Consider the following 27,669-nt stretch of genomic DNA (forward strand, 5'->3'; position numbering starts at 1 on the left):
CTCTTCAGGGACATGGTCTTTAGAAGACCCACCTGACCGACTGCCCAAATTAACCTATGTCTAGAAGTAAACACTCCACTCCCTTGTTAATACAGTGGAGTACCAACTCCTCACCAACATCTCCACCTCCTGCCAGGCCCCTAATATTTTACACCTTTCTTCTCTCAATAATTTTGAAGATTGCTGAACTTGTGATGATTACTTTTTAAATCTAGTCAATGTCTTGAAGATTCCAGAATATTTGATCCCATGCCAGGTGTTAGCCCATAATGACTGTTCCAAGACATAGAACCAGAGAAAAAAAACTAACCAAATAAAGGAAAAGCATCAAATTTCAAATAGGACATAAAGGTCCCCAGGTTTTTAATAAAAATACTTTGTTCCACTAGTTTGCAATCAATCACCAACAATTAGAAAATCCAACAGGAATACTTTTAAAAAAACTTGAGTACACTTTAATAATTATAACTTCCTTTCTCAGCAGTGACCAATTATCCTTTGAAAGTAAATGAGGGCTAGGACAAGCATACACACAAAGGTTTTGGCTTATTGCAAACACAACAGCCAGATGGATTTAGGTGCATGAGGCTGCACACACCAGGTGGGAGGTGCACAGGGGCCTGGTAGGCCAGATGGACTGGACACACACAAGATGGAACGTGACTCCTTGCCAGGCTTTAACAAGGAGGGCAATATAGGGTGAGAAGTGGCTCACACCAGATCAGAGATCCATGGTTGTTACTTCTTTTTTACGTGCTGTATACCAATGCATTGAGTAATTTCTACTAACATTAACTGGAAGGAACCAAAAAGGAGAGGACTGGCATGTTAAAAATGGGCACAGGGCATAGCTGCTCGTGGTCACCAGCCAGTGCTAGCTCTGCAGGTGAGGCTTCCCAACTCTTCCAGGCAGAGAAGTGGATGGTGTCAAATCTGCCACTTTCACCCATATCCTTAAAGTAGGACAAGATGGGATGACCACACCAGGTAACATCACTGAAGTCGCAGGTAGCAGCTAAAATGTGCTGGAACCCTGTATATCCCCTTTCTTGGGACCTGTGTCCCATTCCCTCAAGAACAAAAGAACTATGTTTTCTCAATAAGGCTTTAATTTCTCCTCCCAACTGGACACAGCACTTCAAGTGGGGTCCACTACTCAGAAACCACTTCCACTTTTATTTTCTTCTTCTTCTTCTTCTTCTTGGTGGTGTCACTGTCCTGGGAGAAAGACAAAGAGAAAGCTCACAGCATCTGTTAACAGAACCACTGCCATTCTCCCAAAAGGAAATAATAAAAGTTCCACATAGTCAAGTAAGATCTGTAAATATACTCTAGGCTGAATAAATTCTGCACACAACACAAAGTCCTGAGCTTTTTCAGTGATGCCCCAAATAGTGCCTAGATAGAACCACTCAGATTCCCAAGCTATACATACTCCCCACACGCCACCAACAATTTTATCAAATGCTGAGGCCTCTGTCCACCGCACAGGGGCAGTGCAGAGCAAAGGCACTCTGGAAGACAGGGCAGCTCCCCAAGTAACCAAGGCAGCAGCGGCTGGGCACAGTCCGTCCCTTCCAAGGACGAAGCCCAAGCACGTTGAAGACACTTGTGCGCACCACATCTCCCGGCTCGCCTGCCCTCTCTCCTGCAGCTCTGGCCTTCTTGTCCTTCTTCTTCTTTTCCTTGTTGATCAACTGTGCAGCCCCTGGAGTGGTCTCATCGCTTTCACTCTCGCGCTTCCGCTAAGGTGGAAACAACTAGTCAAATGTTAGATCTTGGGCAAAAATGGATGAGAAAGGTTCAGTAAGTCAGAAGGAGGGGAGCCAGCAGAAAAGATCCTAACTGGATCAAACAGGAAGTCATCATCCTCACAAGGCCTTAGTTTACAGTTTACCAAGAAAAGATGGTCTCTTCCCCAAAGACCAGGGAGCCATGGACACAGCAGGAGCACAAAGCAGCAGTGTGGGCTTGGGGACTATAAAGTAGGACGACATGCCCTTGAGGAGTGCTCCCACAAGACCTCAAAGGCAAGCAATCGGGAATTCACATTTGGCAGGCCCAAAGCAGGCCAGGGGAAGCTCTCCCCAGACAGCTCATTCAAGGTCACTCTGTCTCCCAAGGGCCCAAGGGTTTAGACATGTCATTCTGTGCTCTAAAACCAGTGCTCCCCAACCCTAGGAAGCCAGGCTGTCACCACCAGCTTTGATTTTTGAAATACTTGAGCAGGTGCTGCCTAAAGGTGTTTGTCCATCTTTTGTCAGTCATTTTGCTCCGTTGAGTTTCAGACAGCTCTGATTTCAACATAACTATGCTGCCACTTGACCCAGGGTGGGGGCTGCAGTAATGTACACCCCCCACTCTGTTCCAGTGTTGTCTCTGCTTGTGAGCCAGTCTGATTCCCAGACCCACACTCCTCCCAGCAGACACAACAGAGAACAAGTTAGAGTCTGGTGAGCCGAAACTAGTGCCCTGGGATGGGATACAATGTCTGTGTCCACGGTGCACACCCCTAGGCAGGAAGCCCTACCACACTGAGGCAGGATACATGGTTGGACTGTACAAAGTCACCAAGACAGGCCAATCATTTCCCAAAGCACATTCCAAACTTGTCACAGCATGCCACTCACCTTTGGGGCCTTTACTGCCTCGGTGACTACCTCTGGGGCTTTTACTGCTTTAGCCACCACCTCTCTCTTTGCAGAATCACTGGCAGAGGAGATATGGCAATAGGTCAGATTCACTGAACAGCTTTCCATGGGGATACTGCTGCATCCACAGGTAATCCATGGTATCTGGCAAGTCTAAAGCCACCACATGTCCACCATGCTGGACAGAAGAATTTACCACTTACTGTTGCAGACTGATTCCCTCTAGAGTCCCATGAGCCAGGCTAGAAAGGGATCACTGCTCTGCAGGCCCAATTCCCTAACTGGCCCAGGCAGGCAGTCAAGGTTGAAGCACCAGCTGCTACCCTGCAGCCCCCAGGCCTTATGAGCCATCCCATGGGTTCCCATGGTAGCCTGCATTTAGCGAGTTTCTCCAAACCAAACCCATCCCTCTTCTGACAACCCAGGCACCATGACCTCCCGTCCTCACTCATAGTTGACATACTCATCCAGTAAGTCAGCATGCTGCATCTACCCCTCTGGGCTCTCCACCCTCCCATCCCCAGTGCAGTCGACTCATTCACCTGTAGTCAACATACTCCTGCATCCAGGTGGCAGGCGTGCTCTCTGTGGGCTTGCCATGCTTGTCCAGCAGTCCCTGCTTAATCATCAGCCTCTTCTGACTTGCCTAGTGGACAATCAGGATTTTGACATCATGGTAGTGTCAATACTTGAAGCAGGTACTAGGATTGTTCCAGTCAGACTCTTCCCCATCAACATCTAACGTCCTTTGCACTGGCATGGCTCAAGTGGAGATCCCTTACCCACGTCAAACCCCTCACTGTGGACTCGAGGTACCAGGCACATCTCTACACTTCTCAGTAAGACCTCAACTTGGCTGAAATTCACCATTCTATCGTGCAATTTGAGTGAAAACCATCTTCTTCACCCCATTATACTTAAAGTACAGTTTGCAATGGGTCTATTTCTACTCACTGCAGATTCCCCAGAGCCCAGCACAAGGCATGGCTGTGGCAATGGGGACATACCAAGTGAATATTCAACAACATAAAAAGCAAATCAAAACAAAAACAAAAAACATGACACAGTACAAATCCAATCCCACTTACCTTTGGACCTAAACCCCACTTCCGAGGGTAAGTGTCTCTCTCCATGATCACTCTCTTGATCTTGGCTACTATACCGTGGTCGCAGGTAGAGATCACTGCTGTGGTCATTAACGCAATAGCTGTAGGCATTGGGAAAAGATAAAAGAATGACTTGAAGGGGCAAAGACTTGACAACTGATGAGCCCAAATTCTGCTGTTTTATACAACTTTTTAAAGCCCACTTTAAGCTCTACTGCCTATTAAGGCTTTCTTTGTTATGGATGTTAATATGGAGAAAATCAACCATTATGGGAAGAAAGTCTTTGAAATCATGTTCAATTTACCAAGTTAAAAAAATACTGGTACTATTACACTAACACCAATAAATCCTTCCTAGGTCCTCAGAACACCTCTTAGTAAGTCAATCAGAGTGATTCATTAATGTGCCTAATTTGCACCAAAAACAAAGCAGCATGCTTTCCTCAGCTCTGAGCGGGAAAGACAGACATGGAGGGCTCCAAGTTCATGGACAACAGCCCAGAAGGAAATGGCACACCTCAACAATGCACCCTAAAGTTACACACGTCCGGCGTGGGTTTCAGGTCACACACACGGAATGGCATGCACACCCCCTTTAGAGCCATGGAGCATTTGAGGTTTTAAGGGACTGTCTGATAATACCTAAGATTTCACAAGTTAACTGCTATTAGCAAATTTTCCCCATCTTCTCACTGGAGAGCCAAGCTGTTGAGACATGGCTTCCACCAGCAGTCAGTAGGAAAGGGGGAGACCCCACTTACCTCATCACCTGTGCCCATCTGACATGGCCCTTCAGTGTGACCACCCCTCCAGGCCCCAAGGTAATTAGATCAACCCAAGGGGCCAGGACTTGTAGACCTGTTTCTTAGTAAGCCTGGCTATGAAGGCATGGAAGGAATGAGGGTAACTTCCCCCTTACCCATGCAGACTGCTTCCCCTTTGGTGGTAATGACCACGATCTCCTGATTGACTTCGATACCATCCTCATATCGGAGAACACCTGGCAGCATGATCTTTGCCCCATAGCAGATCGCGTTCACCTGCAGGGTAGCACCAACAAGGACAGGTCCAGCCACAGCACTAGCCCCTGTCCTACCCTCCACCCCTACACCAGACCAAAAGAAGACAAGGGAGAGGGGACCTGCTCACGTCCCCTAGGGCTCACAGCCTCCATAGCCAGTGCTCGCAGTCCAGCATACGAAGGGATGGAGAATATGAACAACCCCCCACTATAGGCTAGGCACTCCATGTACGTTGACTCAGCAGCATGTCCAAGAGGACTTTCAATAACTACTCCACCTATGTCCATGGGACTTAAAGATATTTTCATCTTGAACCCAAACCCAGACTTAGTTTTCTTTAATTGCTCTTCTCTATCCCTTAGCACTAAGGGGGAAAAAAAAACCCTGACAGAAGTGGGAGAACGTATTAGCTTTATTGGGAGATCTGGGTAATAATAGACCAAGTAACTGATAAGCAAGATTACTGAGGCCTGTTGAACCGATCACACACAAATTTTGACACATTAATAGAGCAATAAACACAAGTGCCACATCTCCCTGATTTCAGTGGCAATCAAAGCATCCCTCTGCCTCGTGCCATCCTGTTTTCATTAACCTAGACCTCTTTTGCTGACCATATTCCACCCTCCTCTTCCATATACCCAGAAGCCACCAGTTTGACCCCAGTATAAGGAGGTATATATAGGACATTTACATTGTTCTATGTGATTAAGTTCTTCAATCATCATAGTGGCATTTTAGCATACCTCTTTTTCATTTTGTCTGTTATTACAAACTGTAACATACAAAAGATACATCATCTATATAACTGAAGATGTGAATATGAATAATGATCAACCTCAAATTATATCTATGTAGAAACTTACAACCTTCAAAGTTAGAGAAGTTTTTAGTGCTACATAGTACGTAACAAAATTTGAATATGCACTTGACCACAGAGACAATCTGAACTTACACCATTAGAAAAAAAGGCCTACTTAGAAAATTCTGGAGCACTTAGGAAGTGAGAAATTCATCCCTTTATATAAATAACTACTAAGGAGATCCAAACAGACATAATTATATTATTTACATGCATCATTAAGAGGACTACTCTCAATGAAGTTATTTAGTTTTACACTAAGAAAACAGGCTTGATAAGCTCAGTGACATTTATTTCATTGTCTCAAATTACAATTTAAACAGAATAAAACTCTTTACTAAATTCCTAAAGGAGAAATACCATATCTCGGAAACGCTCTGGTCTCAACTTTTTATCCCCATCAAGATAACCTTTTCTAGCAATAATTGAAATAAATCAAGATTTCTTAGGTACATGCAGAACTACCAGGTTCCAGCCACAATTTCTTGAATCAAGTTACTTACTTTGGAAAAACTCTTAACATAAATGTTTACTTTATTTACCTTATTCTGAAATGGAACCAAGCTTAGCAATAAACTTTTACTTTACAATATTTGGTTTTGATTTAATAAAGTTAATCATAAATGCTTCCATTATTTCAAGAGTGGAAGAATCCAGTATCAAATCTACAAAACCAGAAAAAATAGTAAACACAAAGGAAAATCATAAACCTAAATTCACATTGTTTCATCTCTTTAAGTAGAATGAAGTTTTCACAACACGGATCATGTCTCAGCTTTAGTCACAATTTGTCCAAACATGGACTTGAAACCCAGAACTTACTGCACTGTCTTTCATAACCAGCCGTTTATGAGATGTCAGTAGCTTTTCCAAAGGGTAAATGACTCTCCGCAGGTAACTCTCATCTTTGTGGTTGTCATACAGCCACTGGGCATCAAGCACATCATGCATTGTCACCATGTGGTCCTGAAAAGCAGCCATGTATGAAAATTATTTTGTGCCATTTTATCTTAAGTTGTCCAAGGACTCCAAATTTCCAAAAACCAAATCAATTTAGTCTTGTCTGCTAGTTCGAGCACATTAGTCTTCAGTCTTTTCAGGATCACCTCTTCTAGACATCTTACAGTATTTGAGGTATTTAAATCTAAGCAGGCATTTTTGTAGGCTGGGAGGTCAATGAATAAAGAGTAATGCTTTTGTCCAATCACCAACCCTAGTCCATGTTTCAATGTCCCAAAGCTTAATTAACAGAACAGGGAAGCTGCCCTGAACTGAACTCAACACTTTGGAAATGGCCTTTTCCAGAACATGAGACAAGTGGGAGTTCCACCAAGGGCTGGAAGATATTAAGTGCCAGCTCTAAAACTTCTAGCCCCACCATGGTGTTACCTTTTCGCTCATGACTCCAGAACGAACCCGCCGAAGTTCCTGCATCTGACCTCCAACTCCCAATAACAAACCAAGGTGTACACAGAGTGTCCGGATGTAGGTGCCGGCCTCACAACTCACCCAAAAGATTCCTAAGACACACACATACACACAAGTAGCACATCTTCCCAAAGTAAACACACCACCAATTGAGAATCCCAGAGTTCTTTATCTGAGCCCATGAGATTAGAGATGATGGAAATAGGCCATGACCATACTATATGCTAATTCTTTTAACAAGAGAATGTAATTCTCAAGAATGCATTACCCACGTGTAGTCCATGTCAATTCAGCTCCTCATAGGCCTAACAACCTACCTAGTCGTCTTTCCAGATCATACTGAATCATTTTGCTCTCATAGATGGTCCGTACTCGGAGTTGCCTCTTTACTGCAGCAATAAGTGGGGGTCGCTGGAATAAGGCACCTGTCAGAGTTTCTAGGGCCTTAGAAAAGAAAAGCACAAACCAAAGTAAAGACTCACTGCATGGACTCTCTGAAATAAAGTCAAAGGGCATATTTTAGGAGTTTAAGAATAAAACTGAAACACAAAAGGCTTCTTTGAATCATTTAATATTTCAAATGCCTTTTCAATTTTTGCTCTTTCCTCAACTAATGATGGCTCAGTACTGATCAGAACCCTCTCCTCAGAAGCGATGTGGCCAGAACTGCCCCTGTCATCTGCAGTCACCTGTCCAGGCAGGCTAGGGTAGCCCACTAAAAAGGGTGTGAGAGAGGCCAGGCAGAAAAGCAGACCTGTCCCCAGATGTCTAGGTGCTCAGAGACTCAAGTTGCCAAAAGATGTCCTCCCTACAATTATCTGCAGACTTACCCTGGAAAGTTGAGTCCCCCCTTCAATAGCATTGTGCAGCCGGACAATTCCCACATACTCTTTGCCTGAAAAATGACAAAAGAGTAGTCAGGTGTGGCCACTGAGTTTTCTGTATTTTATGTGTGCCCATACCAATACAGTTTTGTACAGTAGGAAAACCAAGCAGTTTGACCACCTATTACTGTGAAATTTGCAACAAGACAGATTTCATGGCACAGACATGAGAAGAGGAATGAAGACACTTTCTCTTGTTGGAAATTAACTTTCAGTGTGCTGACAAGGACAGTTGGAACACCCAGTGTTGCTTGGAAAAAACCTTGCAAGATCAAGTGGGAGAATTATCCCAGATGAAAATGAGGGAAGGGCACTTCAGGCAGAAGCAGCAGCATGGACTTAAGAGAAGCCTGAATGAGAAGCCCAGAGCTACAGTCGGACACAGCTCTGCCTCAGTGCTAGAAACAGACCTAATTGGTTTGATGCACACACGTCTAGCACCTGGAACTCCAAGGCAGACCTACCAGGATCTGGCAGATGACAGAAGGTACATAGAAACCAGGAGTATCCCTGCTGAGGACTTTTTTAAAACTAATGAAAAATCATTTCCAAACGCCAAAACACAGAAGGGAATGGAAACGCAGAACGCCTTCCAATCTCAAAGTAGCCAACCTCTTCCCTACATACCTGCACTCTGCTGTGACTTTACCAGGCGGGTGGCTCTTTCTATGCACACGATCAAACAGCCAGTCACCTTGGGATCCAGAGTACCACTGTGTCCTGTCTTCTCCACCCGAAGTATTCGTCGGATCCAGGCTACTACCTCATGGGAAGAGGGGTTGGAGGGCTTGTCAAGATTAATGAAACCTGTCCTGGAATGAAAAATAAATTAACATGCCATCACTTCTGATCCTCCAATAAAAACTGAATCTGAAGAGTAAAGAGTACTAGTTCACCATGGGTACAGGCTATATGATATTCAGGATAATGCCATTCTAAGATGCCACTACCATCTTAAATAACTAATGTTAACAGGTCATTCTGAAAACAATGAAGTTTGAATAGTGCTTGCTCCCAACACACCTACCTGATATAGTCCCCAATCTCCCTCTTCAGAGGATTTGAACCACAAGGAAGAGGTGTATAGTGTGTTGTCCTTACATTTAGCTTATCAAAATTCTAGAAAAGATAGAACAGAAAGTAAACTTAATAAACTATTACCATATATAAACAAATCAGCACCATCAACCATGACATGGTTACCCTTCAAGTTCATGAACTTGGATTTTGCTCCTGTTTTCATTATCTGCTGTGACAGACTGTTAAGCCTTTATACTAGAAAATTTCCCATGAGTAAGATTAGCACACATTTGATCACTCTTCTAGAAACAGAGTTCTTTGGGATATTACAGAACAGATTGGGCTTTGTGGTGCAGGCTTACACATAGGACTAGCTTTGATTTTCTCAAGGACCAGAGAGCCAAACTGAGGACTGGCAACAATGATTCTCAAACATGACCAACTTGTTCCTTCTCCAGATGCTCCCATCTTATGTCTGCTCCTTTTCACTCCTCCCTTGCCACATTCAACCACTGGTGTGAAAAAGCTCCCCTCAGTTGAAGCCCATTTTTCATATCACCCAGTTTAGTTTTGTCATGGAACTTAACACAAATAGCAATTATTTTTCACCTATCTTCTACCCCTAGATTTTAAGTTCCATGATAGTAGAGACCTAGCCAAGCTAATTCATTAGCACACTCCCCAGGGCCTACAACAGCAAAAACAGATACTAACTGGCACACACATCTGGCCAAAGAGAAACTCAACTGTGTTGAATTATATAAGCAAATCTCATCTTTTACTTCATAAATACTAGTTTATTAAACCAATCTGTCAAGAGTATCTTGCTAACTTTTGCTACCCTAACCCTTTCTCCTAATCTCATCAGTGGTGTCCATTAAATCTTTTGTGAAATTTGTAATCCAACTCATTACTGAGCTAGCCGGTTGAAAGCCTAACATAATAGTTAATAATTTCTAGAGGCCATGTTACATACTGGGCACTATGGCTGAGCATGTTTCATGCATTACCTCCCGCAGCCCTCAGCTTGCCTTCCTAAGAGAAGATAACATGAGTATATAGCCTCAGAGTTGAAATAACTGGCCCAAGGTCACACATGTCCTGCCCCAAACTGGTCTGGTTCCAAAGTCCATGTTCTCAAAAGACTAAAGGAGTCCTACTCCAAGTGTGGTCCTACTCCAAGTGGTCTGTAAGACATCTATAAGGCAGAGTTAATTCTAGAAACTGAGAACTAATTGTTGCGACATTTAACTGCAGTCTACAAAGTGCTGTATGCACTGGAAATTAAATTAATAGCCTGGTCCTTTACCTCAGATACCTTCAGCACTTCTCTAGACTGTTTTATCTGGCATTTCCTAACTCAAGGATACCAGCATTAAGCAGTTAATGAACTGTTTAACACTCAGAAATAATGTAGAAGCTAGGCACAGACCTGACACATAACCACATACCTTTAGCAACAGGGGCCACTGAGATGTGTCCAACTGAGCCACTTTGGATTCAGGTTTGATAAGAAATTCTTCAGCGTGTTGTATTTCCTTCCATGGGAGAGAAACACCCCCTATTAGACTTTCCACCTGATTTCTAACAATTATATCGCTACCATGGGAGTCTATGCCTTTCAAAAGAAACAACAGAGTTGTTTTCTGGCACCTCCAAGGTAAAGAGAAGAACTAAACTGGGGTCTCAGAAGGGTAACTGACATTCCACCAAGATGGGTACAGATACTTAAAGAGAAAGAGGGATGGCAGGTCTGCAGGTGGGATAAGAAAAAGAATTCCAGGGAGAGCAGTTAGTATGGTCCGCACCATTTAGTGAACTATACCTGACAGGAGACACTGAGGTTGGCCAGGGTTGTGTAGACAACCACCACCGAATGCCACCCCATTCCTTATAAACCTTTAAGAACAGCCCTTTTCTGTAATTTTTATCTATGTAGCCTTTCTTTCTAGTCAAAGCAAAGTCAAGTCCTACTCACTGCTACATCTTCTTCTGGTAATGACTTTCGCTCCTTTTTCTTCTTATGCTTCTTCGGCAAAATAAATACTAAAAAAAAACCACAAGATTTGGGAGTTTTCCCCGGAAATGAAGACAGCAAAGTCTAAAATAGAGAACAAAATCAGGGCAAGCAGAAAATGGATGCTTGGTCTACAAGTACTGGGGAAAAAAAACTGTGTAAGATCAAACGCGTGGGTTGCACGGCTCCGTAACTGACTGCCAGCAGTCGCACGTGTCGGCTTCCATTCCGCAGTCACCACGTGGCCCCAGTGGGGCTTACACATGCCGCAGAAGTGCTTGGCCTATAGGCCCAGAAAGTTCCTTAAGTGACCGATCAACTGACCTCATGGGCGTGTGGCCTCTAGAGCTTTCTTGCGACTTGGAGCTACGCCCACGCCCGAGCCCCTCAGTCCCTTTTTCTCCCCTCATCGCATGGCGCTCACCGCGGCATCCGGGGTGGCACCGGCACAAGCGCTACTAGGTCTCCACAACCGCGGGGTCGCCAGAATGGCTGATGCCAGCATAGTGACACACACGCTAAGAGGGCCGTGCCGTCGGCGGGAGGACCGGGCCTCGCAGCGCCATGTCACCGCGAGGACCCTTCGCTCTTAGCCTCACACGCGGTGCCAAGGCCAGGAGGCAAACGCCGGCTGGAGGCCCGGAGGCGACGGGACCAGCTTGGCGGGTAGAGTTACCAGAGGGCTCGGCCCCAGCGCCGTCCGCCTCCCCTCCGCCTCAGCTTTCCTAGCTGGTGGAGCTGGCCCTCAATCTGGCCACCAGTGTGGGAACTACCCTTACCTTCCGCGTCCGCCATATTACCCCGCAGAGCTTTCAAGCCGCGTGAGCCACCGCCAAGGAAGCGACCATAGACTCCCACCGCCGTCAGGCCGCCCCGCTAGGACCCGCCCACCCGCGCGCCGCCCTGTGCGTGCGGCGCTGCGAGGCGGAGTGGGGCGGTGCCAGGCTGGGAGAGAGGGAGAAGCCCCAGGCGCGCGGGCCAGTCGCGCAATCTCATTGGCTGATTCTGCACCGTGGTGGCGCTTTCGCGCATGCGCTTTGGGCCCCGCCCGCACCCGGAGGCCTGCGCTGGGAGCGCCTGCGCACTCCGCTCCGACGGGCAGTAAGCTTGTGGTCCTTGATCTGCCGGTGTTCCCTCACCTTTGCGGGGTTTAACCAGGTCTTGCCCACCTGAGCGACGGTTGAGTGCTTTGCTTTCACTCGCCGACCCTTTGAGGTTGGTATCGGTTCAGTCCCGATTGAAAAACGACATTGAGGCACAGAGAGTTTAAAAGCCTTTTGCTACTTGCACTTCCCATCCACTACAGCGACGCTGGGCAGTAGGAATAGAGTACGCGAGCCATTTGTGGACTTTTAAATCTTCCGGCAGCCACTTGGAAAAAAACTTAAAAAGGTGAAATTGATTTTAATAATGAATTTTATTTCAGAGGGCGATCCTAAATATTATCGTTTCAACATGTAAGCAGTGCACAATATGAGTGGGATTTTTGTGCCAAGTCTTTATGTTGTATTTATTACACGTAACTAGCACACCTCGATTTGACTCCACAACCAGGCCCCACGTCAGGTGCTCAATAGTCAGGTCACTTAGTGGCTGTGGTATTGCCAGGAAGTAGCGGCTCCTGGTTCAAGTCCTCTTCTGTCTTTGCCCTTCTCACTCCTTTGTCTCTCAAGCAGTGATTCCTAACCCAGCCTCTGTGAACCTGACTGATCCTAGTTAATTCTTTATTGTGATTGTAAATGGAATCTTTTGCCATTATCTTTTCTAATGAGTTGCTGCTGACAAAAGAGGACAGCTATTGCTTCTTTTCCATTCCTTCTCTGCCATCCAAAGATAAGAAATTTTTCACTTTTTACTGTGGTTTAAAAAAAAAGTGATTGTTTTTCCTGTTTTATTCTATCTAGAATTTATTTTGGTGTGTGCCAAGGCAATAATAATAATAATCTAAATGGACTTTTTATACATAACCAAAGTCCGCAATATCAGCCAATCCATGAGTAGTTCATTACTTCCCTCCTTATTCGGTAATGCTTCAGTGGTACATATTTCACTGAGTGAGTTTCAAGTATTCATTGATGGTTCTCCTATGGACTTCATCTTTCTCCCAGTGCTCTTCATCCGTTCCGTTAGCAAAGCCTGTCAGCTTTGTTTTCAAAAGAGATCCAGAATCTGCTGTCATTGTAGTCCATGCCGTCATTATGGTTCTAGATTTTTCCAGTGGCCTCCTGCAGGTTCCCCCTGCTTCCACTTTTTCCAACGATAGTGTCTACTCCATACAGCAGCTGGAAAGATCCATTAAACTATAAGTCAGGCTATTTCCTTCCTCTGCCCAAAGCCCTTCAGTGGCTTCCCACCTATAGTACGATGAAGAGTAGTCCTCCAAAAGGTAGATCCTAACCTCGGACCCTGTGAATGTGACCTTATTTGGAAAATGTAGTCTTTGGAAATGTCATCAAGTTAAGGCTCTCTAGATGAGATCATCCTGGATTACTCAGGTGGACTCCAAATCCAATGACAAGTGTTCTTAGAAGAGAAGGGAAAAGACAGAGCAAGAGAAGACCATGTGAAGACTGAAGCAGAGATTGGAGTGATTTCAGACTTCCAGCCTCCAGAACTGTGAGAGAATAAATTTCTGTTGTTTAAAACTTCCCAGTTTGGGGTAATTTGTTATGGCAACCCCAGGAACCTAATATACCATCTCACTAAGTAAAAGCCAAAGTGCTTATGATGGTTGCCACCAGTTCTCTTTCTGAGTCCATCTCCTTCCATTCATGCCCTATCATCCTCCTCCTGGCACACTCACTGTCTCTTGGCTGTTCAGGACTATTCCAAGCACACTGCCCACCTCAGGTCTTTTGCACCTGTTCTTCGGTCCGCCATTAAATGTACCTTGTTTATGGTCTGTCTCTTCACTAGAATGTTGGGCTTATGAAAGCAGAATTTTGTCTGTTTTGTTCACTGCTATATCCCAGGCTCCTAGCAGATGCTTAGCAGTACGTACTTTTTGAGTGAATTTGTGTCTTTGGAACCCAGAAACCCATGGACATTTCCTTACCAGTAGAAACAGCTCGTCCTTCCCTGTCTGATGAGGCTGATCCTGCCTTTCGTGGAGATCTTGTAAGCAAACCATCTTGTCAGTTATTGGGCAAGGGGATGCTAATTCTCCTTGTGCCCTAACTCCTCCCATCCCTCATTGTCTCCAATCCCAAAACTCATGGAGGTGGGAATGTTGGAATGGAGTTGTCATGTGCATCCCACTGGCTTACCCCTTAACTACATCCCCTGAGAGGGTTCAAAGGACATTCCTTTCATCAAAACATTGAGACATACTTTGGTGAAGGTTCTGGAAAGCTGGTCTGGGACAGGAGGTGGGAGGTGTTGCTATGGAAACAGGCTTCTACTCTCAGTAGGAATGGTGGGATCCTGGAGCAGCAGAGGCCAAGTGGTGGCACTAAATCTCATAGAAACAGGATGAGTATGATGATAGGCAGCAGGACTGGCAGCTGGACCCAGAGTGGTTTCTCCCCCAGAAATCTTTGGTGGTGGCTAATTGATCATAGTGTCCTGTTAATAGGCCACGTGTGGTAATGCATGATCTTTACAACCCCAGTAACAAATACTCTAGGTCTGGTGAATGGCAGCCTGCCTCAAATCACCACAGTGGAAAGTCATGGCCTCTCATCTAACTTCTGGACCCAGTCAGTTCATAAGGTCAACATCCTCAAGTGAAGGTGAGGCCAGCCAGGTACAAGTGACATTACAAGTGTATACTTTAAACCTTCCTCTTACTTTCCCTGGGGGACATAGAATGCCACTGTGGTCCACTGGTCAGAGATGGAGACTCAGTTCATACCCCTTTCACTGTGGGCTCCCCCCACTCCATGGCTCTTTCCCTGGTTCCTGATTGCATTATTGGAATAAACACAATTGGCAGTTGGAAAAATTCCCACAGGGGCTTCCTGACTCAGGAACTGAGGACAGTTATTCAAAGAAAGGCCCACAAAGAAGCCCCTGGTACTGTCTCTTCAATTCTCTGGCACACTATCATAATTAAATCTCTGGGGACTTCCTTGATCATCTCACTGTACCCTAAGACATGCTACTCCACTACATTAATGACATCATGATAATTGGGCCTAATGTATAGGAAGTGGCAAATATTTTACCACAGGGTGAGAGATAAGCCCCATGAAAACTCAGGAGCCCAACACCTCCATGAAGTTTCTGGACATTTGATGGGCTGAGGCATATTGAGATGGTCCCTCTAAAGAGAAAAACAAGTTGCTGTATATCAAACCCAGTGCTTCTAAGAAAGAAGCACAGTGCTTGGTGTTTCCAAGCCTTGATAAGAGAATCACAGTTTAGGCCTTTGGAATTTGGGATAATAATGAAGCTCTGAGCTACACACACACATAAACTAATTTGCTAGGAGGAAAAGCTCCGGACTTGCATTGATCCTTGATTGAAACTGAATGACTGATGTTAAGATCTGAGCTGCACATCATGAACTGGGTATTGTTTAACCAAGCAAGCCATAAAGTCAGGTGTGAACAGCAGCACTCCACCATCAAGTACAACAGTGTGGCAGCTGGGCAGAACAGTCAGCTGGTTCCTCAAAGTTTAAACAAAGAATTGCCATATGATTCAGCAGTTCTACTCTGTGTATAGACCCAAGAGAATTGAAAACAGGTATTTAAACAGATTCCTTTACATGTACATTCATGGCAGTCTTATTCATAACAGCCAAAAGGTGCAAACAATCCAAATGTCCATCTACAGATGATTGGATAAGCAAATGTGGTCTATCCATACAATGGAATATGATTCAGTCATAAAAAGGAATGAAGTCCTAATACATTGCTACAACATGGATGAACCTTTAAACATCTTGCTAAATGAAATAAGCCAGACACAAAGGGACAACTATTGTATGATCCCACTCATATGAAACAGCCAGAATAGGCATTTTTTTAGAGCAAACACTAGATACATTTTATTAATCACATAGTCCAAGTCAATGCATTAAATACATAGGAATGTGAAATGTCAGATTCAATTAAATAAATGTTTGTAAAATAAACCATTTCACCATATGAGCATATTTAAATCATAACACAGATAAGTGTACTCAAGTAAGCATATGTAGCTACTGGACTCTTTAATTATTAGAATAGTCACATCGACTTGCATGTGTGCTGATACAAACAGACCATGTCTTCTATTAAATGTTTATTTCTGGCTTTTGACTTCTATTTTTTTAAAGTGAGATTTTTAAGATTAAGGTATCATTGATATACAATCTTATGAAACTTTCACATGAGCAACATTGTAGTTTCAACATTCACCCATATTATCAAGTCCCCCCCACACCCATTGTGGTCACTGTCCATCAGTGTAGTAAGATGCTATAGAGTCACTACTTGTCTTCTCCTTGCTGTACTGCCTTCCCCATGCACCCCAACCCTGCTACATTATGTGTGCTAATAATAATGCTCCTTAATCCCCATCTCTCTCCCTCCTCACCCACCCTCCCCAACTCCTTCCCTTCGGTAACCGCTAGTGCCTTCTTGGACTCTGTGACTCTGTTGCTGTTTTGTTCCTTTAGTTTTGCTTTGTTGTTATACTCCACAAGTGAAGGAAATCATTTGGTAATTGTCTTTCTCGGCCTAGCTTATTTCACTGAGCATAATATCCTCCAGCTCCATCCATGTTGTTGCAAATGGTAGGATTTGTTTCTTTCTCATGGTTGAATAATATTCCATTGTGTATATGTACCACCTCTTCTTTATCCATTCATCTACTGATGGACACTTAGGGTGCTTCCATTTCTTGGCTATTGTAAATAGTGCTGCAATAAACACAGGGGTGCATATGTCTTTTTCAAACTGGGATGCTGCATTCTTAGGGTAAATTCCTAGGAGTGGAATTCCTGGGTCAAATGGTATTTCTATTATTAGTTTTTTGAGGAACCTCCATACTGCTTTCCACAATGGTTCAACTAGTTTACATTCCCACCAGCATTGTAGGAGGGTTGCCCTTTCTCCACATTCTAGCCAGCATTTGTTGTTCCTATTCTTTTCTATGTTGGCCATCCTAACTGAGGTGATATCCGATTGTGGTTTTAATTTGCATTTCCCTGATGATTAGCAATGTAGAGCATCTTTTCATGTACCTGTTGGCCATCTGAATTTCTTCTTTGGAGAAGTGTCTGTTCGTATCCTCCGCCCATTTTTTAATAGGGTTATTTGCTTTTTGGGTGTTGAGGCGTGTGAGTTCTTTATATATTTTGGATGTTAACCCCTTGTTGGATATGTCATTTACAAATATATTCTCCAATACTGTAGGATGCCTTTTTGTTCTGCTGATAGTGTCCTTTGCCATACAGAAGCTTTTTAGTTTGATGTAGTCCCATGTGTTAACATTTTGCTTTTGTTTCCCTTGCTTGAGGAGATGTGTTCAGGAAGAAGTTGCTCATGTTTATATTCAGGAGATTTTTGCCTATGTTGTCTTCTAAGAGTTTTATGGTTTCATGACTTACATTCAGGTCTCTGATCCACTTCAAGTTTACTTTTGTGTATGAGGATAGACTATAATCCAGTTTCATTCTCTTGCATGTAGCTGTCCAGTTTTGCCAACACCAGTTATTGAAAAGGCTGTCATTTCCCCGTTGTATGTCCATGGCTCCTTTATAATATATTAACTGACCACATATGCTTGGGTTTATATCAGGGCTATTTAGTTTGTTCCACTGGTCTATGGGTCTGTTCTTGTGCCAGTACCAAATTGTCTGGATTACTGTGGCTTTATAGCAGAGCTTGAAGTCAGGGAGCATAATTCCCCCAGCTTTATTCTACCTTCTCAGGATTGCTTTGGCTATTTGGGGTCTTTTGTGGTTCCATATGAATTTTAGAATGATTTTCTCTAGTTCATTGAAGAATGCTGTTGGTATTTTGATAGGGATTGCATTGAATCTGTAGATTGCTTTAGGCAGGATGGCCATTTTGACAATATTAATTCTTCCTAGCCAAGAGCATGGGATGAGTTTCCATTTGTTAGTGTCCTCTTTAATTTCTCTTAAGAGTGTCTTGTAGTTTTCAGGGTATAGGTCTTTCACTTCCTTGGTTAGGTTTATTCCTAGGTATTTTATTCTTTTTGATGGAACTGTGAATGGAATTGTATTCCTGATTTCTCTTTCTGCTAGTGTATCATTACTGTATAGGAATGCCACAGATTTCTGCGTATTGATTTTGTATCCTGCAACTATGCTGAGTTCAGATATTAGATCTAGTAGTTTTGGAGTGGATTATTTAGGGGTTTTTATGTACAATATCATGTCAACTGCAAACAGGGACAATTTAACTTCTTCCTTGACAATATGGATGCCTTTTATTTCTTTGTGTTGTCTGATTGCCATGGGTAGGACCTCCAGTACTATGTTGAATAAAAGTGGGGAGAGTGGGCATCCTTGTCTTGTTCCTGATATTGGAGGAAAAGCTTTTAGCTTTTTGCTGTTAAGTATGATGTTGGCTGTGGGTTTGTCATATGTGGCCTTTATTATGTTGAGGTACTTGCCCACTGTACCCATTTTGTTGAGAATTTTTATCATGAATGGATGTTGGATTTTGTTGAATGTTTTTTCGGCATCTGTGCAGATGATCATGTGGTTTTTGTTCTTCTTTTTGTTGATGTGGATGATGATGCTGGATTTCTAAATATTGTAACATCCTTGCATCACTGGAATAAATCCCACTTGGTCATGGTGTGTGATCCCCTTGATGTGTGTTTGAATTTGGTTCGCTAATATTTTGTTGAGTATTTTTGCATCTGTGTTCATCAGGGATAGTGGTCTGTAATTTTCTTTTTTTGTGGTGTCTTTGCCTGGTTTTGGTATTAGAGTGATGCTGCTCTCATAGAATGAGTTTGGAAGTGTTCCCTCTTCTATTTTTTGGAAAACTTCAAGGAGGATGGCTATTAGGTCTTCTCTAAATGTTCGATAAAATTCAGCGGTGAAGCCATCTGGTCCGGTGGTTTTGTTCTTGGGTAGTTTTTTGATTACCGATTCAATTTCATTGCTGGTAATTCGTTTGTGTAGATTTTCTGTTTCTTCCTTGGTCAGTCTTGGAAGGTTGTATTTGTCCATTTCTTCTGGGTTATCCAGTTTGTTAGCATATAGATTTTTATAGTATTCCCTAATAATTCTTTGTGTTCCTGTGGTGTGTATTGTGATTTTTCCTTTCTCATTTCTGATTCTGTTTATGTGCATAAATTCTCTTTTTTTCTTATTAAGTTTAGCTAGGGGTTTATCTATTTTGTTTATTTTCTCAAAGAACCAGCTCTTACTTTCATTGATTTTTTTCTCGATTTTATTTATTTCTTCCTTGATCTTTATTATGTCCCTCCTACTGACTTTAGGCCTCATTTGTTCTTCTTTTTCTAGTTTCGTTAATTGTGAGTTTAGACTGTTCATTTGGGATTGTTCTTCTTTCCTGAGGTAGGCCTGTATTGCAATATACTTTCCTCTTAGCACAGCCTTCACTGCATCCCACAGATTTTGGGGTTTTGAGTTGTTGTTTTCATCAGAATAGGCATCCTAACACAGGTAACAGGCATGTAAGTGACGAAGCTTCCAGGGATTATAGACTCCAGCCACCTGGTCACCCTTAGCCATTGAGTCATCTTGGCTGAGGCCACAGACATTATGGAGCAGAAAGAAGACATTCTCACTATGTCATGTCTGAACTCCTCAGCATAATCTGTAAGCTGAATAACAAACCATCCTGAAACTATGTTATTATGCCAACAGATGGCAATTATGCTGAGAAGTCAACTGGGAGGCCAGATTTCTCTGGAACTACAGTATCTACTACACATGTCCTCTCCTTGTGGTTTCGACTTCCTTACAGCATGGTAGCCTCAGAGTACTCAGAATCTGTACTTGATGGCTCAGGACTCCACAAGCAAGTATTAGAGTGGATAGGGCATAGAACTACATAACCTTTTGTGACTTGATGATGGAAGTTCATGGCATTATTTCCACTGGATTGCATAGTTGAAACAGTCACAAGCCTACCCAGGTTCAAGGGGAGGTGGTATCAACCCAATCTCTCAAAGAGAGGAATGTTAAAGAATTTGGGAGCCTTGGCTTAAAACTACCACATTCATTGAGACATAACCAACTGCTGTGCAGGTCAAACTGGTGAATTAAATGGGGATGTGAGAGGAATTTCCTTCCCTTTTCATATCTTTTTGATGATGTAACTAATTTCTGACATTTTCCCCTAAGTATGTGGTATTTAAAAAAATTTTTTTATTAAGGTATTATTGATATACACTCTTATGAAGGTTTCACATGAAAAACAATGTGGTTACTGCATTCACCCATATTACCGAGTCCCCCCCCCACACCCCATTTCAGTCATTGTCCATCAGTGTAATAAGATGTGTGTTATTTCTTTTGACTCACACTGTGGTAGAAAGGTGGAGTTCCAGGGGTTTCCACTTGGACCTCTCTGCCATGACTGCCTTATTCCATGGGTCAGGAAATCAATGTGGAGATACTGCTGATTTTTTTAAATTTCAGCCTTTATGATAGGCATGTAGTGGTATTTCACTGTGGTTTTAATGTGCATGTCCTAATGACTATCATTAGTCAATATCACATTGAACATATTTCCACATGCTTATTTGTCATCTTTGCCTCCTCTTCAGTGAAATGTCTCTTCCTGTCTTTTATCTATTTTCTAATTGGATTATTACTGTTTTCTTTTTCTTTCTTTAACTGTTGAATTTTGAGAGTTCTTTACATACTCTTGATATGAGTCCTTTGGCAGATATGTGGTTTGCAAACATTTTCTCCCAGTCTGTACCTTGTCTTTTTATACTCTTAACAGGTACTTTGTAGAGCAACTTTTAATTTTAATGAGGTCCAATTTATCTTTTTTTTATTTTATAGATTGTGGTTTTGGTGTCATGTCTAAAAATTCATCAACAGGTCCTAGGCCTCAAATGTTTTTTTTCCTATGTTGTCTTCTAAAAGGCATAGTTTTATATTTTGCATATAAATATACAATGAAATTTTTTTATTTTTTATTTTTTATTTTGTTATCATTAATCTACAATTACATGAAGAACAGTAAGTTTACTAGGCTCCCCCCTTCACCAAGTCCCCCCCACAAACCCCATTACAGTCACTGTCCATCAGCATAGTAAGATGTTGTAGAATCATTACTTGTCTTCTCTGTGTTGCACAGCCATCCCCATTCCTCCCCCTCACATTATACATGCTAATCGTAATACCCCCTTTCTTCTTCCCCGCCCTTATCCCTCCCTTCCCTCCAATTCTCCCCAGTCCCTTTCCCTTTGGTAACTGTTAGTCCATTCTTGGGTTCTGTGATTCTGCTGCTGTTTTGTTCCTTCAGTTTTTCTTTGTTCTTATACTCCACAGATGAGTGAAATCATTTGGTACTTGTCTTTCTCCACTTGGCTTATGTCACTGAGAATAATACCCTCTAGCTCCATCCATGTTGTTGCAAATGGTAGGATTTGTTTTCTTCTTATGGCTGAATAATATTCCATTGTGTATATGTACCACATCTTCTTTATCCATGCATCTACTGATGGACACTTAGGTTGCTTCCATTTCTTGGCTATTGTAAATAGTGCTGCGATAAACATAGGGGTGCATATGTCTTTTTCAAACTGGGCTGCTGCATTCTTAGGGTAAATTCCTAGAAGTGGAATTCTTGAGTCAAATGGTATTTCTATTTTGAGCATTTTGAGGAACCTCCATACTGCTTTCCACAAAGGTTGAACTAGTTTACATTCCCACCAGCAGTGTAGGAGGGTTCCCCTTTCTCCACAACCTCGCCAACATTTGTTGTTGTTTGTCTTTGGATGGTAGCCATCCTTACTGGTGTGAGGTGATATCTCATTGTGGTTTTAATTTACATTTCTCTGATAACTAGTGATATGGAGCATCTTTTCATGTGTCTGTTGGCCATCTGAATTTTTTCTTTAGAGAACTGTCTGCTCATCTCCTCTGCCCATTTTTTAATTTTATTATTTGTTTTTTGTTTGTTGAGGTGCGTGAGCTCTTTATATATTTTGGATGTCAACCCTTTATCAGATCTGTCATTTACGAATATGTTCTCCCATACTGCAGGGTACCTTTTTGTTCTATTGATGGTGTCCTTTGCTGTACAGAAGCTTTTCAGCTTGATGTAGTCCTACTTGTTCATTTTTGCTTTTGTTTTCCTTGCCCAGGGAGATATGCTCATGAAGAAGTCACTCATGTTTATGTCCAAGAGATTTTTGCATGTTTTTTTCTAAGAGTTTTATGGTTTCATGACTTACATTCAGGTCTTTGATCCATTTCGAATTTACTCTTGTGTATGGGGTTAGACAGTGATCCAGTTTCATTCTCTTACATGTAGCTGTCCAGTTTTGCCAGCACCATCTGTTGAAGAGACTGTCATTTCCCCATTGTATGTCCATGGCTCCTTTGTCATATATTAATTGACCATATATGTTTGGGTTAATGTCTGGAGTCTCTATTCTGTTCCACTGGTCTGTGGCTCAGTTCTTGTGCCAGTATCAAATTGTCTTGATTACTATGGCTTTGTAGTAGAGCTTGAAGTTGGGGAGTGAGATCCCTCCCACTTTATTCTTCCTTCTCAGGATTGCTTTGGCTATTCAGGGTCTTTGGTGTCTCCATATGAATTTTTGAACTATTTTTTCGAGTTCGTTGAAGAATGTTGTTGGTAATTTGCTAGGGATTGCATAAAATCTTTATATTGCTTTGGGCAGGATGGCCATTTTGATGATATTAATTCTTTCTAGCCAAGAGCATGGGATGTGTTTCCATTTGTTAGTGTCCTCTTTAATTTCTCTTAGGAGTGTCTTATAGTTTTCAGAGTATAGTTCTTTCACCTCTTTGGTTAGGTTTATTCCTAGGTGTTTTATTCTTTTTGATGCAATTGTGAATGGAATTGTTTTCCTGATTTCTCTTTGTGTTGATTCATTGTTAGTGTATAGGAAAGCCACAGATTTCTGTGTGTTAATGTTGTATCCTGCAACTTTGCTGTATTCCGATATCAGTTCTAGTAGTTTTGTAGTGGAGCCTTTAGGGTTTTTTATGTACAATATCATGTCATCTGCAAATAGTGACAGTTTGACTTCTACTTTACCAATCTGGATTCCTTGTGTTTCTTTGTTTTGTCTAATTGCCATGGCTAGGACCTCCAGTACTATGTTAAATAACAGTGGGGAAAGTGGGCATCTCTGTCTTGTTCCTAATCTCAGAGGAAAAGCTTTCAGCTTCTCGCTGTTCAGTATGATATTCACTGTGGGTTTATCATATATGGCCTTTATTATGTTGAGGTACTTGCCCTCTATACCCATTTTGCTGAGAGTTTTTATCATGAGTGGATATTGGATTTTGTCAAATGCTTTTTCAGAATCTATGGAGATGATCATGTGGTTTTTGTCCTTCTTTTTGTTTATGTGGTGGATGATGTTGATGGATTTTTGAGTGTTGTATCATCCTTGCATCCCTGGGATGAATCCCACTTGGTTGTGGTGTATCATCCTTTTGAAATATTTTTGAATTAGGTTTGCTAATATTTTGTGGAGTATTTTTGCATCTACGTTCATCAGGAATATTGGTCTGTAGTTTTCTTTATTGGTGGGGTCTTTGCCTGGTTTGGGTATTAGGGTGATGTTGGCTTCATAGAATGAGTTTGGGAGTATTCCCTCCTCTACGATTTTTTGGAAAACTTTAAGGAGAATAGGTATTATGTCTTCTCTGTATGTCTGATGAAATTCCTAGGTAAATCCATCTGGCCCGGGGGTTTTGTTCTTGGGTAGTTTTTTGATTGCCACTTCAATTTCTTTGCTCTTAATTGGTTTGTTTAGATTTTGTGTTTCTTCCTTGGTCAGTCTTGGAAGGTTGTATTTTTCTAGAAAGTTGTCCGTTTCTTCTAGGTTTTCCAGCTTGTTAGCATATAGGTTTTCATAGTAGCCTCTAATAATTCTTTGTATTTCTGTGGAGTCTGTCGTGATTTTTCCTTTCTCATTTTTGATTCTGTTGATGTGTGTTGATTCTCTTTTTCTTTTAAAAGGTTTGGCTAGAGGCTTATCTATTTGGTTTATTTTCTCAAAGAACCAGCTCTTGGTTTCATTGATTTTTACTATTGTTTTATTCTTCTCAATTTTGTTTATTTCTTCTCTGATTTTTATTATGTCCCTCCTGCTGACCTTAGGCCTCATTTGTTCTTCTTTTTCCAATTTCAATAATTGTGACGTTAGACTATTCATTTGGGATTGTTCTTCCTTCTTTAAGTGTGCCTGGATCGCTATACACTTTTCTCTTAAGACTGCTTTCGCTGTGTCCCACAGAAGTTGGGGCTTTCTGTTGTTGTCATTTGTTTCCATATATTCCTTGATGTCTATTTTAATTTGTTCATTGATCCATTGATTATTTAGGAGCATGTTGTTAAGCCCCCATGTGTTTGTGAGCCTTTTTGTTTTCTTTGTACAATTTATTTCTAGTTTTATCCTTTGTGGTCTGAAAAATTGGTTGGTAGAATTTCAGTCTTTTGAAATTTACTGAGGCTCTTTTTGTGGCCTAGTGTGGTCTATTCTGGAGAATGTTCCATGTGCACTTGAGAAGAATGTGTATCCTGTTGCTTTTGGATGTAGAGTTCTGTAGATGTCTATTAGGTCCATCTGTTCTTGTGTGTTGTTCAGTCCCTCCGTGTCCTTACTTATTTTCTGTCCAGTGGATCTATCCTTTGGAATGAGTGGTGTGTTGAAGTCTCCTAAAATGAATGCACTGCATTCTATTTTGTCCTTTAGTTCTGTTAGTATTTGTTTCACATATGCTTGTGCTCCTGTGTTGGGTGCATATATATTTATAATGGTTATATTGTCTTGTTGGACTGAGCCCTTTATCATTATGTAATGTCCTTCTTTATCGCTTGTTACTTTCTTTGTTTTGAAGTCTATTTTGTCTGATACTAGTACTGCAACACCTGATTTTTTCTCCCTGTTGTTTGCATGAAGTATCTTTTTCCATCCCTTCACTTTTAGTCTGTGCATGTCTTTGGGTTTGAGGTGAGTTTCTTGTAAGCAGCATATAGATGGGTATTTCTTTTTTATCCATTCTGTTACTCTGTGTCTTTTGATTGGTGCATTCAGTCCATTTACAGTTAGGGTGATTATTGAAAGATGTGTACTTATTGCCATTGCAGGCTTTAGATTCGTGGTTACCCAAGGTTCAAGGTTGTCTTCTTTAGTATTTTATTGTCTAACTTAAGTCGCTTTTTGAGCTGTTATAAACACTGTCTGGTGATTCTTTATTTCTCTCCCTTCTTATTCCTCGTCCTCCATTCTTTATATGTTGGGTGTTTTATTCTGTGCTCTTTTGTGTTTCCTTTAACTGCTTTTGTGGGTAGTTGATTTTATTTTTTGCCTTTAGTTAGTATTTGGTCTGTCTGCGTTCTTTGCTGTGATTTTATTTTCTCTGGTGACATCTATTTAGTCTTAGGAGTGCTCCCATCTAGAGCAGTCCCTCTAAAATACCCTGTAGAGGTGGTTTGTGGGAGGCAAATTCCCTCAACTTTTGCTTGTCTGGGAATTGTTTAATCCCTCCTTCATATTTAAATGATAATCATGCTGGATACAGTATTCTTGGATCAAGGCCCTTCTGTTTCATTGCATTAAATATATCATGCCATTCTCTTCTGGTCTGTAAGGTTTCTGTTGAGAAGTCTGATGGGTTTTCCTTTGTAGGTGACCTTTTTCCTCTCTCTATAGCTGCCTTTAAAACTCTGTCCTTGTCCTTGATCTTTGCCATTTTAATTATTATGTGTCTTGGTGTTGTCCTCCTTGGGTCCGTTGTGTTGGGAGTTCTGTGTACTTCTGTGGTCTAATTGATTATTTCCTTCCCCAGTCCGGGGAAGTTTTCAGCCATTATTTCTTCAAAGACACTTTCTATCCCTTTTTCTCTCTCTTCTTCCTCTGGTACCCCTATAATGCAGATATTGTTCCTTTTGGATTGGTTACGCAGTTCTCTTAATATTGTTTCATTCCTGGAGATCCTTTTCTCTCTCTCTGCATCAGCTTCTATGCGTTCCTGTTCTCTGGTTTCTATTCCATCAATGTCCTCTTGCATCTTATCCATTCTGCTTATAAATCCTTCCAGAGATTGTTTCATTTTTATAATCTCCCTCTGGATGTCATCCCTTAGCTCTTGTATATTTCTCTGCAACTCCATCAGCATGGTTATGACCTTTATTTTGAATTCTTTTTCAGGAAGATTGGTTAGGTCTATCTCCTTCTCCGGGGTTGACTCTGTGATTTTGGTCTGTATCCAATTATTTTGCCTTTTCATTGCAATAGAGATAGTTGTGCGGGGCTGACACTGTGTGTTGGCTGGGAGAATGTCCCTTCTTGCTGGTTTGTGGCCTTCTTCTCCTGGGAGAACAGCGACCTCTAGCGGCTTGTGCTGGGCAGCTGCATGAAGAAGGGGTCTCTGATTCTTGCTTGGCCGCTGTGGAGTTAAGCTCCATGGTTCCTATGGGCGTGGCCTGCCTCAGTCTGCTGCTCCAATATGGCGGTTCCGCGTCGGAGGGGAGACAGGTGGGAGGCTGTTTATCGCCATCAGGGGCCTCTGAGCGGTGCTGCCACCCAGGCAGTTTGGGTACCCGGTTTTCCCTGGGATTCCCAGCTGCTGGGCTAAGTGTCCTGGGACGCTTCTGTCCAGCCATGGGGTACCTGTCCCTTTAAGACTTTCAAAAAGCACTCACTTTTCTTTGTCACAGGGGCACTGCCTGTGGGGACCTGCTCACAGGTCTTACTGTCCTGTTTCCCTAGTTTCCAGCACCCCACGCACGCACTGTGTGTCTGCGCTCCGGTGCGGATGTCTGGGGCTGGGTGTTCAGCAGTCCTGGGCTCCCTCTCCTTCCCCGCTCTGACTCCTCTCCTCCCGCCGGGAGCTGGGGTGAGGGGCGCACGGGTCCTGCTGGGCTGCAGCTGGTATCTCACCCCCTTTGCGAGGCGCTGGGTTCTCGTAGGTGTGGATGTAGTCTGGCTGTTGTCCTGTGTCTTCTGGTCTCTCTTTTAGGAATGGTTATATTTGTTGTATTTTCAAAAATATATATGGTTTTTGGAGGAGATTTCCACTGCTCTACTCATGCCGCCATCCTGGCTCCGCTGTGACAATGAATTTCGAGTTAACTTTTGTTTAAGGTATGAGGTTTTGGATAAAGCTGTTTTTTATTTTTTTGCCTATGGGTATCTAGTTGCTCATTTGTTGAAAGGATGATCCTTCCTCCATTGAATAGCTTCTGTGCCTTGTCAGTTGGGTGAATTTATGTGGATCTCTATCTGGGTTCTCTATTCCATTCCATGTATCTATCTGTCTATTTCTCTACCAATATCACATGGTCTTGAAATTGTGTAAAGAGATTTGTGTGTTGATCTCGTATCCTGCAACCTTATAAAACTCATTAGTTATGGGAGTTTTTTCTGTAGAGTCCTTGGGGTTTTCTATGAAGACAATGATATCAGCTGCAAATTGAGACAATTTTATTTCTTCCTTCCCAATCAGTGTGCCTTTTGTTTCATTTTTTGCTGTTGCCTTACTGCGCTGGCTACACCTTCCAATATTGTGTTGAATA

General features: G+C 42.3%; 1 protein-coding gene and 2 non-coding genes across 3 annotated transcripts; all 3 read right to left on the minus strand.

The window, feature by feature from the left end:
- Nucleotides 1–332: 332 nt before the first annotated feature.
- DKC1 (dyskerin pseudouridine synthase 1) lies at nt 333–11,992 on the minus strand. Its single transcript, XM_036923547.2, has 15 exons — nt 11,770–11,992; nt 10,952–11,019; nt 10,425–10,511; nt 8,981–9,072; nt 8,581–8,765; nt 7,900–7,964; nt 7,387–7,513; nt 7,031–7,161; nt 6,464–6,607; nt 4,677–4,797; nt 3,740–3,858; nt 3,194–3,297; nt 2,631–2,709; nt 1,620–1,745; nt 333–1,218 (listed from the first exon to the last, which is right to left on the minus strand). Exons 1-15 carry the CDS (start codon nt 11,783–11,785, stop codon nt 1,153–1,155), a joined length of 1,530 nt encoding a protein of 509 aa, XP_036779442.1. The 5' UTR covers nt 11,786–11,992; the 3' UTR covers nt 333–1,152.
- LOC118931303 (small nucleolar RNA SNORA56) lies at nt 2,790–2,918 on the minus strand. The gene has a single exon (XR_005032323.2). It is a non-coding gene; the product is annotated as a small nucleolar RNA SNORA56 (small nucleolar RNA).
- Nucleotides 6,798–6,932, minus strand: LOC118931302 (small nucleolar RNA SNORA36 family). The gene has a single exon (XR_005032322.1). It is a non-coding gene; the product is annotated as a small nucleolar RNA SNORA36 family (small nucleolar RNA).
- Nucleotides 11,993–27,669: the final 15,677 nt, after the last annotated feature.

The sequence above is a fragment of the Manis pentadactyla genome, chromosome X (assembly GCF_030020395.1).
Source record: "Manis pentadactyla isolate mManPen7 chromosome X, mManPen7.hap1, whole genome shotgun sequence".
Taxonomy (NCBI): Eukaryota; Metazoa; Chordata; class Mammalia; order Pholidota; family Manidae; genus Manis; species Manis pentadactyla.